Here is a 12,500-nt window from a genome sequence, read left to right on the forward strand (position 1 = left end):
TCCACCCCAAACTGTACTGCCCACCTCTCACTGTACTGTCCACCCCACACTGTACTGTCCACCCCTCCCACACTGTACTGTCCACCCCTTCCACACTGTACTGTCCACCCCAAACTGTACTGCCCACCCCTCACTGTACAGTCCACCCCACACTGTACTGCCCACCCCTCACTGTACTGTCCCCCCCTCACTGTACTGTCCACCCCACACTGTACTGCCCACCCCACACTGTACTGTCCACCCCTCCCACACTGTACTGTCCACCCCTTCCACACTGTACTGTCCACCCCAAACTGTACTGCCCACCCCTCACTGTACTGTCCACCCCACACTGTACTGCCCACCCCTCACTGTACTGTCCCCCCCTCACTGTACTGTCCACCCCACACTGTACTGCCCACCCCTCACTGTACTGTCCACCCCTCACTGTACTGTCCACCCCACACTGTACTGTCCCCCCCTCACTGTACTGTCCACCCCAGCCCCACACTGTACTGTCCACCCCTCACTGTACTGTCCACCCCACACTGTACTGCCCACCCCTCACTGTACTGTCCACCCCTCACTGTACTATCCACCCCACACCCCTCACTGTACTGTCCACCCCACAACTGACCTGACTGAAGGCAGTAATTTCAGTTCTTCATAGCGTGTACACTGACCTGACTCAACGCAGTAGTGCGAGTCCTTCAGAACAATGCAGTCGTCCTTGGGACCTTCCGGAAGTCGTTCTTGACCTTTGTACCGTGTCGTCAGCAGCAACGCCCCCGTGCCGTTTCGTGTCCTCAACTCCTTCGCTCTCTCTCGGTCGCTCCCTGCAAGATGAAGGTCACACAGCGGGGTCACTGACGATGGTCAAGGTCGATCAAAGTGAAAAGGGGTCAAAAATGGAGGTCAAGATCAAGGTTTGGTCCGTAGGACCGTGAGGTCAGTTAGGGTCAAAGTCAGTGCGAGTCAAAAGGAAGGTCGGTTTCTGAAAGCAATGTCGCAGTCGAGGCCAAAGGGCACCAGTGTCAGAGGTCGGTCATCACTAACAGCCTGGGGCAAAGTGCGCTTTAGTTTAACGCCATGTCGATGTGTAGAAAGATGAAGTGAACACCTCACACTGGGGACTACGGGCGATACGACACGTGTGAAGAACCGGACCTCACGTGCTTTCACTGTCCTCCTGTACAGGTCAGTGTGCGCGTAAAGTCCGTTTCCGTCAAACCCCGGGTAGAGACAAGGAGGCAGCAGTGTCCGTCAAACTCCATGTAGAGACAAGGAGGCAGCAGTGTCCGTCAAAGCCCGAGTAGAGACAAGGAGGCAGCAATGTCCGTCAAACTCCATGTAGAGACAAGGAGGCAGCAGTGTCCGTCAAACTCCATGTAGAGACAAGGAGGCAGCAGTGTCCGTCAAACTCCATGTAGAGACAAGGAGGCAGCAATGTCCGTCAAACTCCATGTAGAGACAAGGAGGCAGCAGTGTCCGTCAAACTCCATGTAGAGACAAGGAGGCAGCAGTGTCCGTCAAACTCCATGTAGAGACAAGGAGGCAGCAATGTCCGTCAAACCCCGAGTAGAGACAAGGAGGCAGCAGTGTCCGTCAAACTCCATGTAGAGACAAGGAGGCAGCAGTGTCCGTCAAACCCCGAGTAAAGACGAGGAGGCAGCAGTGTCCGTCAAACCCGGGGTAGAGACAAGGAGGCAGCAGTGTCCGTCAAACCCCGGGTAGAGACGAGGAGGCAGCAATGTCCGTCAAACCCGGGGTAGAGACAAGGAGGCAGCAGTGTCCGTCAAACCCCGGGTAGAGACGAGGAGGCAGCAATGTCCGTCAAACTCCATGTAGAGACAAGGAGGCAGCAGTGTCCGTCAAACTCCATGTAGAGACAAGGAGGCAGCAGTGTCCGTCAAACTCCATGTAGAGACAAGGAGGCAGCAGTGTCCGTCAAACCCCGGGTAGAGACGAGGAGGCAGCAATGTCCGTCAAACCCCGAGTAAAGACGAGGAGGCAGCAGTGTCCGTCAAACCCGGGGTAGAGACAAGGAGGCAGCAGTGTCCGTCAAACCCCGGGTAGAGACGAGGAGGCAGCAATGTCCGTCAAACCCCGGGTAGAGACGAGGAGGCAGCAGTGTCCGTCAAACCCCGAGTAAAGACAAGGAGGCAGCAGTGTCCGTCAAACCCCGAGTAAAGACAAGGAGGCAGCAGTGTCCGTCAAACCCCGGGTAGAGACAAGGAGGCAGCAGTGTCCGTCAAACCCCGGGTAGAGACAAGGAGGCAGCAGTGTCCGTCAAATCCCGGGTAGAGACGAGGAGGCAGCAGTGTCCGTCAAACCCCGGGTAGAGACAAGGAGGCAGCAATGTCCGTCAAACCCCGAGTAGAGACGAGGAGGCGGGGCGAGGGCCGGCAGCCTCATGACAGACCCAGCAGGTTCTCTACCTTGACTGAACCAGGTGCGATGGAATTGCCTCCCCTGCCTGCTTGCCGTTCTGCGTCGCCAGCTGTGTAGAGATCTTTTGATGGTTTGGGATGCAAAGGGTTTTGTTCTTCACAGTCACCGGTCTACAACAATAATGATCTTAGCAACAAACGCTGCACAAAACGTCAGCCAGCCTGCCTCTTCTTCCAGCCAACCAACCAATCATTTGTTCAACAGCGGAAACAATCAATCATTTCATCAATCAGTCCTTCACTCACTCACTCAGTCTGGCTTCTCGCCTGTCAATCAAGAAGTGTCCAACCCTTCCACCGACCGTTCCAGTGACGAACACTGATTACCTCCCCACACCGACACTCCGACCAACATGACAGAGATGAGCTGACACCCCTCGGGTGAGTTGTTCGCGGCTCAGTTGGGTCACCGTGTGCTTCCCAGCCAGTGTGGTAACATTTTTCGCTACTGATGTCGTTTTACAGGCTTGGTTCGGTGAAGTCTGCTTTGTCCGAAGAGTTTCAGATTTCAGTTTCATTTTCTCAAGGAGACGTCACTGCGTTCGGACAAATTCATATACACCACATCTGCTAGGCAGATGCCTGAGCAGAAGCTTAACCCAACGCTAGTCAGGCCGTGGTTGCATACGTGGTTGCATGCATATTTTATGTGTGTACCTATCCAAGTGAATTTCTTCGACATAATTTTGCAAGAGGATAACACTCTCTTTGCCATGGGTTCTTTTTCAGGACCTCGGTTTATCGGCTCATCCGGAAGACTAGACGCTCAGTTCGATTTCCCAGTCAAACCTGGGAGACATGTCGATAGCAGGATTCGAACCCAGACCCTCAGCGGACTCTGTATTGGCAGACGAGCGTCTTAACCATTCTACCACCTTCCTCCTTAAGGGACGAGTCCTGAGCGATCATGTACCAACACTTTGATACCCACCTGAAACAATATCAAACCATTATGGTCGCTGCCCCCCCCCCCTCCAACCCCCCTCCCCCCATACTGACCGTAGAGACTGGAGCTGTCGAGCCAGGCGGTGATGGCGTTGCGGTGATTACGGGGGATGTTGAGGGTGCCGTTGGGAAGGATGTCGGGTTCGGATCTCACAAATTCCATGCAGTTGTTGAAGTGCTTGTCGTTCTTGGGCACTGTGATCGGGTAACAATCGCTGCAACCATAGATATCTTATAGATATAGGTATCAGTTTCAGTTTCAGTAGCTCAAGGAGGCGTCACTGCGTTCAGACAAATCCATATACGCTACACCACATCTGCCAAGCAGATGCCTGACCAGCAGCGTAACCCAACGCTCTTAGTCAGGCCTTGAGAAAAAAAATCATCAGAAAAGCCAAAGAATATCAAAAAGAACAGGTACAAGGCCATCACACCATCGATCGCCTCAAAGAAATAAAAGCAGAGAGAGGGAGCGGCCGTAAGTCTAACATGAAAGGTAGAGCACGATGCTTTGCAGATCAAACAAATATCGGCATCATTTCCGAGTCTCTGTGGGCTTTTCCAAATACAGTAGACTGAGCAACACACTAGACGCCACGTTCTTGGCATCAGAGATCTTTTCCCATCCCTCTTGCGGCCAATCAGTGTCAGCCTCTGTGCGTGTGTGTATGTGTGGGTCTGTGTGTTTGAGTGCGTTTGTGCATGCGCGAGGGTGTAAGTGTACACAAGTGTCAGGAGAGTTCTGTGCACGCGCGTATGTGTGTGTGTGTGTGTGTGTGTGTGTGTGTGTGTGTGTGTGTGTGTGTGTGAGGGGGAGGGGTGCGGGGGGGGGGAGGTAGAGGATGAGGTATGTGAGTGTATGCATGCCTACACTGTGGGAGCAACGGGATATTGGAACGTGCGGGTGTCTATATATATATATATATATATATATAGATAGATAGATATAGATATGTGTGTGGGGGTGGGGGACATGGGCGTATGTGTGTGTGCTTGTACAAGTAAGTGTTCATCTGTGTGTGTGTGTGTGTGTGTGTGTGTGTGTGTGTGTGTGTGTGTGTGTGTGTGTGCCGTGGAAGCTGCGATACGTAGCCTAGAAATGAGTGTGTGGAGGAGGGGGGTAGAGGAGGTGCAGGGTAATGTGTGTGTGTGTGTGTGTGTGTGTGTGTGTGTGTGTGTGTGTGTTGGGGCTCATGTACGTTTATGTGTATTTGACTGTGCTTTCATATCTGTGAAACTGTATGTTTGGCGCATATCTGCTATGCATATGTCGGTGTATGTGTGAATGTGTGTCTCCATGTTTTACATTTATTTGCTTATTTATCATCATTGCTGTCTTATTTATTTATTATTATTATTATTACTACCTTTTTATATTATAATTATTTATTTATTTATGTACGCTTATAGCTGACTTCATCAAGTTTTTGCGCCTCATACATATTATTAGTAGTGGTAGTAGGTTTTTTTGTTTTTTTTTTAATAATCTATTATTTATTTACCTTTTTAAAAAAAAATGTATTTATAGGTATCAACCATATCTTAGTGTCTGTGGAACCATAAACACCAGTATCTTACCGTCAACTGAAGATACCAACATCTCAGTGTCTGCGCAACCATCGACACCAATATCTCAGTGTCTGTACAACCATCGACACCAATATCTCAGTGTCTGTACAACCATCGACACCAATATCTCAGTGTCTGTACAACCATCGACACCAATATCTCAGTGTCTGTACAACCATAGACACCAATATCTCAGTGTCTGTGCAACCATAGACACCGATATCTCAGTGTCTGTACAGCCATAGACACCGATATCTCAGTGTCTGTACAGCCATAGACACCAATATCTCAGTGTCTGTACAGCCATAGACACCAATATCTCAGTGTCTGTACAGCCATAGACACCAATATATCAGTGTCTGTACAACCATAGACACCGATATCTCAGTGTCTGTCAATATCTTAATGTATGTGCAACCATATATTTTAGTGACTGTGCTGCAACAGACAGGGTAAGAGTGTGGGGGAGGTGTGTGTGGGGGGGGGAGGAGGGGAGGCGGTGGGGGGGGGGGGGGGGCACGGGGGTTATCTAGTTGTTGTCGTCATTGCTGTTGTCGTTGTTGGCGTTTTTGTCATTTGTGTTTTTATCATTATCAGCACAACCACCAATATTTCACGCGAACACACACACACACACACACTCTCTCTCTCTCTCCTCCCTCTTTACTTAAAGATAAAAGGAGGGAGTGTGGGGAATGGATTGAATACACGAGGAAAGGTGATTTACGTCTGAAATATATCTCTCTCTCTGACACACACGGCCTCGAGAACCCTATTTAAAAAAAAAAAGTGTGTATTTATCGAACTTTTCACAGCTTCTGCCCTCACTGTGTTAGAAAATGACGTCAGACTGTGGACCTCCACGCGAGACGATCCGCACTGGCACAGTGCCTGATTAATTCATGCTAATGACTTAATGGACACTAATAACTGTAAGACGGGGGGGGGGGGGGGGCTCTGGGGGGGGGGGGGGTCCTCACACCTGGAAACTGGAGCTGAAACATAGGAGGACGCCATGGGGCACAGCAAACTAATCAGGAATACGATTCGAGCGGCTGGTTCGGTTGTTGTTTTTTCACACAGTATGCGAATACAGCTTGCCCAACGCAGACAATATATTTAGCCCGTTTGACATCCGTGCCATCAGATTCCGTTCTGCTCTGGCACTGCGGCAGACAAGAACCACAAATCCCTCCCTCCCCTCACCCCCTACCCAACCCAACACACACACACACGCACACATACGAACACACACACACGCACACACACACACACACCACCGTGACCAACTCACATGTACTGTTTATTCTTGGGGACACCACACACACACACACACACACACACACACACACACACACACACACACACCACCGTGACCAACTCACATGTACTGTTTATTCTTGGGGACACCACACACACACACACACACACACCACCGTGACCAACTCACATGTACTGTTTATTCTTGGGGACACCACACACACACACACACACACACACCACCGTGACCAACTCACATGTACTGTTTATTCTTGGGGACACCACACACACACACACACACACACACACACACACACACACACCACCGTGACCAACTCACATGTACTGTTTACTCTTGGGGACGCCGCAGCACCGGATGGTGTCGTCGGCCTCCGTGGCGACGGGCACCAGCGAGATGTCGTGGTCCAGGTACTGTCCGAACTGCATGAGGAGGAGGGTGAAGGAGGTGTTGGTGGCCTTGGGCCGGTGCACGGCCAAACTGACGGCACGCGCGCTGGGCATGGCCTTCCCCCGCTTCGTGCGGTCCCGCGGCGCGTTCAGGGAGTCTGAATGCAAACAGGTGTGGGTGGGTGTGTGCACAGAGACGTGTACAGAAACGTGGTGTACACACACCTGTCAACATGAACGAAACGAAAGTAATGGAAATGTGTTTCTTCTTCTTCTTCGTTCATGGGCTGCAACTCCCACGTTCACTCGTATGTATACGAGTGGGCTTTTACGTGTATGACCGTTTTTATCCCGCCATGTAGGCAGCCATACTCCATATTCGGGGGTAAAAGAAATGTGTTTGCAAACAGTGTGAAATCTTCAGTTTAATGTCCAATCACTAGAAGTGTAATTTGACGGAAAGAAGAGAGGTAGTGGGTGAAAGAGAAGGAATGCTTGTGAATATCAGTGTAGGAAAGTGTTAATGTATGTTTAAGAGGAAATGAAAATAGTGCAAACAGGTATGTGTGTAGAGAGACGTGTACAGAGCATCGAGCTGAATAGGATATATAATTATTATGCTGAACTCGATTGTACAGAGAAAAAAAACATGATGTACACATCTGTCAACGTGAACGATGCGAGAGGAAAGTAAATTAATGTGTTTAAAGAGAGCCTGGGAGTGGGGGGAGGGGAAACATTTTGTTTTAACAATCAAAGCGAAAGGAAAGAAAATGTGTTCAAAGAGAGAAGCTGGGAGCGGGGGCGTGGGGGAGGGGTGTGTGTGTGGGGGGGGGAGGGGTGTGTGTGGGGGGGGGGGAGAATGACATGTTGTTAAACCAAGGTAATGAGAAAAACACATTAACATATTACGTTGATCCCTATCACACCCCACTCCCTCTCTCCCTTGGTGTAAAAAACAGTTGTTGCTTGTGCTTTTTTTTTCATTCAGCCCTGGCGTGTATATGTAACAATGAAGAAACCACAAAAAGGAGAGAGAGGGGAGGGAGAGAGACAGACAGAGAGACAGAGACATAGAGAGAGAGATAGACATCAGCATCTATTAATCAGTTTGCTAATAAACAGAGACAGACAGACAGGCAGGCAGGCAGAGAGAGAGAGAGAGAGAGAGAGATTCAAAAACGTTATTACTAGAGGACAATTTTTTTTTTTAGACAAGGCTGTGCCAAGTCTTCCAATCTGTCAATGTGAGAAAGAAGGAGGGAGAGAGGGGTGGAGAAAGACAATATAAGATGTGCTGTTTGGTGGTGAGGTGAGGCGGGCAGGAGGGGCGGGAACCGCGTCTCCTCTTCGTTCCCAAAGCACTGGTTGCCTTTTCCACAACCCCCCCTCCCCACACACACACACACACAGCCCTTCCCCCCTCACCCCCACTCCTCTGCAGTTGCATCCCCAGGGCTGACTGGCTGACGAATCACACGTGTTCCCCTGCACCATCCCTGTCATCGCCTGGAGTTGTTGCTTGACAAAAGGGAAACCGCCCTGTCCCCCCCCCCCCCCTTCCCCATCCGTCCTTCCCCTCTCTCTCTCTCTTTCTTCCCCACGGCATCCCCCCTCTTCTCGCTCTCTCTCTCCCCCCCCCCTCGCCTCCCCCCCCCCCTCTCTCTCTCTTTTTGATCGTCATCATGATCATATCTCGTTTTGTGTTGCAAGCGTAATGACGATCCCTTTTCGCCATTTGTTAAAAATGTTGATCCCTGTCACACCCCCACTCCCTCTCTCCGTTGGTGTAAAAAAACAACAACAGTTGTTGCTTATTCGGTTTATCATCTTGACGGGCGCAATAGCCGAGTGGTTAAAACATTGGACTTTAAATCTGACGGTCCCGGGTTCGAATCTCGGTAACGGTGCCTGGTTGGAAAAAGGGCGGAGATTTTTCCGATCTTTCAAGGTCGACATATGTACAGAACTGCTCGTGCCTGAACCCCCTGTGCACGCATGCAGAAGATCAAATGCACACGCTTAAGATCCCGTAATCCGTGTCAGGTGGCTTATGGTACAAGAACATACCAGGAATGCACTCCGCCCCTTCTCCCCGACAACGGAGTATGGCTGCCGACATGGCGGGGGTAAGAACGGTCATACACGTAAAATCCCACTCGTGTAAACGAGTGAACGTATAAGTCTCAGCCCACGAGCGAAGAAGAACTTTACTATCTTGAACTTAAATTTGGACACTGACTGCTGACTTTGACCTGTAATCTGGGTGACTCACTTCCATGCTGTCGTGATCAGCTTTTCTGTTGTGATTCATTTCTTCTTCTTTTTCGTTCGTGGGCTGCAACTCCCACGTTCACTTGGGGGTGTGCATTCTGGATATGTTCTTGTTTTCATAACCCACCGAACGCTGACATGGATTACAGGATCTGTAACGTCCGTATTTGATCTTCTGCTTGCGTATTCACACGATGGGGATTCAGATACATGCAGGTCTGCACATATGTTGGCCTGGGAGATCGTAAAAATCTCCACCCTTTACCCACCAGGCGCCGTTACCGAGATTCGAACCCGGGACCTTTAGATTGAAAGTCCAACGCTTTAACCACTCGGTTATTGCGCTCTGTCTGATCCATTTCAACACTGGTTTTGTGTTGATTTCACAGCTTGTCTTTGTGCCCTCCAGGTTTCTTCGTTTCTAAGAAAACTTACGCCTTTTTGGTGACAGAAGTTAACATTCAATACAGATACACGTGAGTGTGTATGTGTGTGCGAATGTGTGTGCTTGGGGAATGTATGTACGTGTGCGCGCATGTGTGTGTGTGTGTGTGTGTGTGTGTGTGTGTGTGTGTGTGTGTGTGTGTGTGTGTGTGTGTGTGTGTGTGTGTGAGTGTGTGTGTGTGGTGTGCGTTCGTGCGTGCGTGCGTGTGTGTGTGCGTGTGTGTGTGCGTGTGTGACCTTGGTACATGGGGACCATGAGCCTCTTCACTGGGCCGAAGGCGGAGCCCTTGTCCTCCGGGTGGTTGCACGTGCCGTCATAGGTCCGGAACCGTAACTGCTCGTAGGTCAGCTCCTCGCAGGGCTGTCAGGCACACACGGTGTCCAGTGACGTCAAATGTCCACAGAGAACAAGACAGACAAATACAGTGATGGAAACGGACAGAGAGAGAGATAGAGAGAGAGAGAGAGAGAGACGAGAGATAGATATATGGAGAGAGAGGGAGGGCGAGAAAGAGGTGGGGGGGGGAGAGTTTCAGTTTCAGTTTCTCAAGGAGGTGTCACTGCGTTCGGACAAATCCATATACGCTACACATCTGCTAGGCAGATTCCTGACCAGCAGCATAACCCAACGCGTTCGGTCAGGCCTTGAGTGCATGCATATGTATTTTTGTGTACCTCAGTATCAAAGTGGATTTCTTCTACAGAATTTTGCCAGAGGACAACACTCTCGTTGCCATGGGTTCTTTTTCAGCGCGCCAAGTGCGTGCTGCACACGGGACCTCAGTTTATCGTCTCATCTGAATGACTAGGCGCTCAGTTTGATTTTCCAATCAAATCTGGGAGAGAGCGAGAGCGGGATTCGAACCCACACCATCACGAACTCTCTCCATTGGCAGCTGAGCATCTTAACCATTCCGCCACTTTCCTCAAAAAGAAACAAAACAAGAGAGGCAAGGCCTTCAAGACTCACTTGTGATACACTTTTTAAAAAATCTAATAGTTAAAATGTGTTCTCTATTTGTTATTATAAAGCTTCGGGTTAAAGAAAAAGGAGGAAAAAAGTCCTGACGGCAGATTCGAACCCCGAGAAGAAACTGTCTTACCCATTACACTATCGTGGCTCCTTAACTGACGTTCAAAAATATAATATTTAAACATGCTTTTTTGAAGGGCGATATATCGATTGCGGTATTCGCAGTGAGAACGCTGTTTAAATCATATTATTCTGGTGTATCTTGGGCATTCAAAAAATCTTTAAGGGCAATTAAAAATTCTTTTTAAGTCCGCGGTAAAGGAGACGTGACTATCGCCGCAATCACACTGCAACATTTAGCTGTTTTCTCTGGATCTATATAGATGTACAAGTTTAGTTACACCCGGTTGACATGGTTGATTCAATTTCTCTTTTATGTTTATTCTAGTTTTATAGTTTTAAAGTTGATATGAAAATTGAGTATTTTGTTAAACTAATAACATGTAGAGCCAAGTACAAGTACTTCTAAACGTCATATGAAGTGAAAAGGACTTCATTTTGAGAAAAGTCATGAATGGAAATCTCAGTTTTACGGTTCATCAATTCAAGGGTATTAACTCTCAGGGTTTATTATTTTTAACTGTGAATTCCGACTGATTCTGTGGATATTTTTATGGCAGTTTGGGGCATAATCCAGTAAGTGATGAGGCGTTCACAAATCTTTCTCTGAATAAATATTTAACGGTCTCCTTCTCCAACTTTCCATCACATGTTATCGTGTATTGTCGATTGAATATTGGATTGAACGGGCAGGTCAACTACTTGAAACAAAATGTCGCCCTTCGAGCTTGCGAGCACGCGCTTTGAATATGTATAAATATGTGTACGCAGCTGATTTTTGCCCATGACCTTTAGGGCTCAGCCAATAGATATATAAAGTCCACTTGTAGTATTGATTTTAGTATTTTCCGAAAAAGACCACTTGGGCCAATGAACATAGTGAAAGCCCTGTATACTGAGAGTAAAACACACAAGCTTTGTATGTATTGAGTATAATTTCAAAATGTTATGTTTAAGATGAGAAAGATCAGTTTAAAGCAAATTAACCCCCACAAAACAATACAACAGTAACAGTGAGATGGACTGGTAGAGACAGAGAAGGTTAACTAACCAACATTCACACCTGTCTGTCCACCTGGTCACGTGTCACCCACCTGTCGTTGACACGTGTCTGTTCACCTACCTGTCTGTCCATCTGGTCACTGTCACCTGTCTGTCCATCTGGTCACTGTCACCTACCTGTCTGTCCACCTGGTCACTATCACCTGTCTGTCCACCTGGTCACTATCACCTGTCTGTCCACCTGGTCACTGTCACCTGTCTGTCCACCTATTCACTGTCACCTGTCTGTCCACCTGGTCACTTTCAACTACCTGTCTGTCCACCTGGTCACTATCACCTGTCTGTCTGTATACCTGGTCACTGTCACCTACCTGTCTGTCCACCTGGTCATTGTCACCTACCTGTCTGTCCACCTGGTCACTATCACCTACCTGTGTCCACCTGGTCACTGTCACCTACCTGTCTGTCCACCTGGTCACTGTCACCTACCTGTCTGTCCACCTGGTCACTGTCACCTACCTGTCTGTCCACCTGGTCACTATCATCTGTCTGTCCACCTGGTCACTGTCACCTACCTGTCTGTCCGCCTGGTCACTATCACCTGTCTGTCTGTCTGTCTACCTGGTCATTGTCACCTACCTGTCTGTCCACCTGGTCACTGTCACCTACCTGTCTGTCCGCCTGGTCACTGTCACCTGTCTGTCTGTCCACCTGTTCACTGTCACCTGTCTGTCCACCTGTTCACTGTCACCTGTCTGTCCACCTGTTCACTGTCACCTGTCCGTCCACCTGTTCACTGTCACCTGTCTGTCTGTCAACCTGTTCACTGTCACCTGTCTGTCTACCTGGTCACTGTCACCTGTCTGTCTGTCTGTCTACCTGGTCACTGTCACCTGTCTGTCTGTCCATCTGGTCACTGTCACCTGTGTGTCTTTCCTCATGTTCTCTGCAATGCTTACTGATGCCTTCAGAGATGGTGATGTTGGAATCGGCCTAAAGTACCGAACAGATGGCAAGTTGTTTAACCTCAGAAGGCTTCAAGCAAAAACGAAGGTCATCATCATCAGAGACTTTTT

General features: G+C 49.0%; 1 protein-coding gene across 1 annotated transcript in view; it reads right to left on the reverse strand.

Moving 5' to 3' along the window:
* LOC143285060 (chorion peroxidase-like) overlaps positions 1-12,500 on the reverse strand; it is a 33,961-nt gene that overhangs the window by 16,322 nt on the left and 5,139 nt on the right. Inside the window, exons 3-6 of the mRNA XM_076592248.1 lie at positions 9,567-9,690; positions 6,544-6,769; positions 3,429-3,589; positions 663-815 (exon numbers count right to left, since the gene is read on the reverse strand). Of these exons, the coding sequence (XP_076448363.1) occupies positions 663-815; positions 3,429-3,589; positions 6,544-6,769; positions 9,567-9,690 (664 nt within the window). The remainder of the gene's footprint in view (positions 1-662; positions 816-3,428; positions 3,590-6,543; positions 6,770-9,566; positions 9,691-12,500) is intronic.

Source organism: Babylonia areolata, chromosome 8 (genome assembly GCF_041734735.1).
Source record: "Babylonia areolata isolate BAREFJ2019XMU chromosome 8, ASM4173473v1, whole genome shotgun sequence".
Lineage (NCBI taxonomy): Eukaryota > Metazoa > Mollusca > Gastropoda > Neogastropoda > Buccinidae > Babylonia > Babylonia areolata.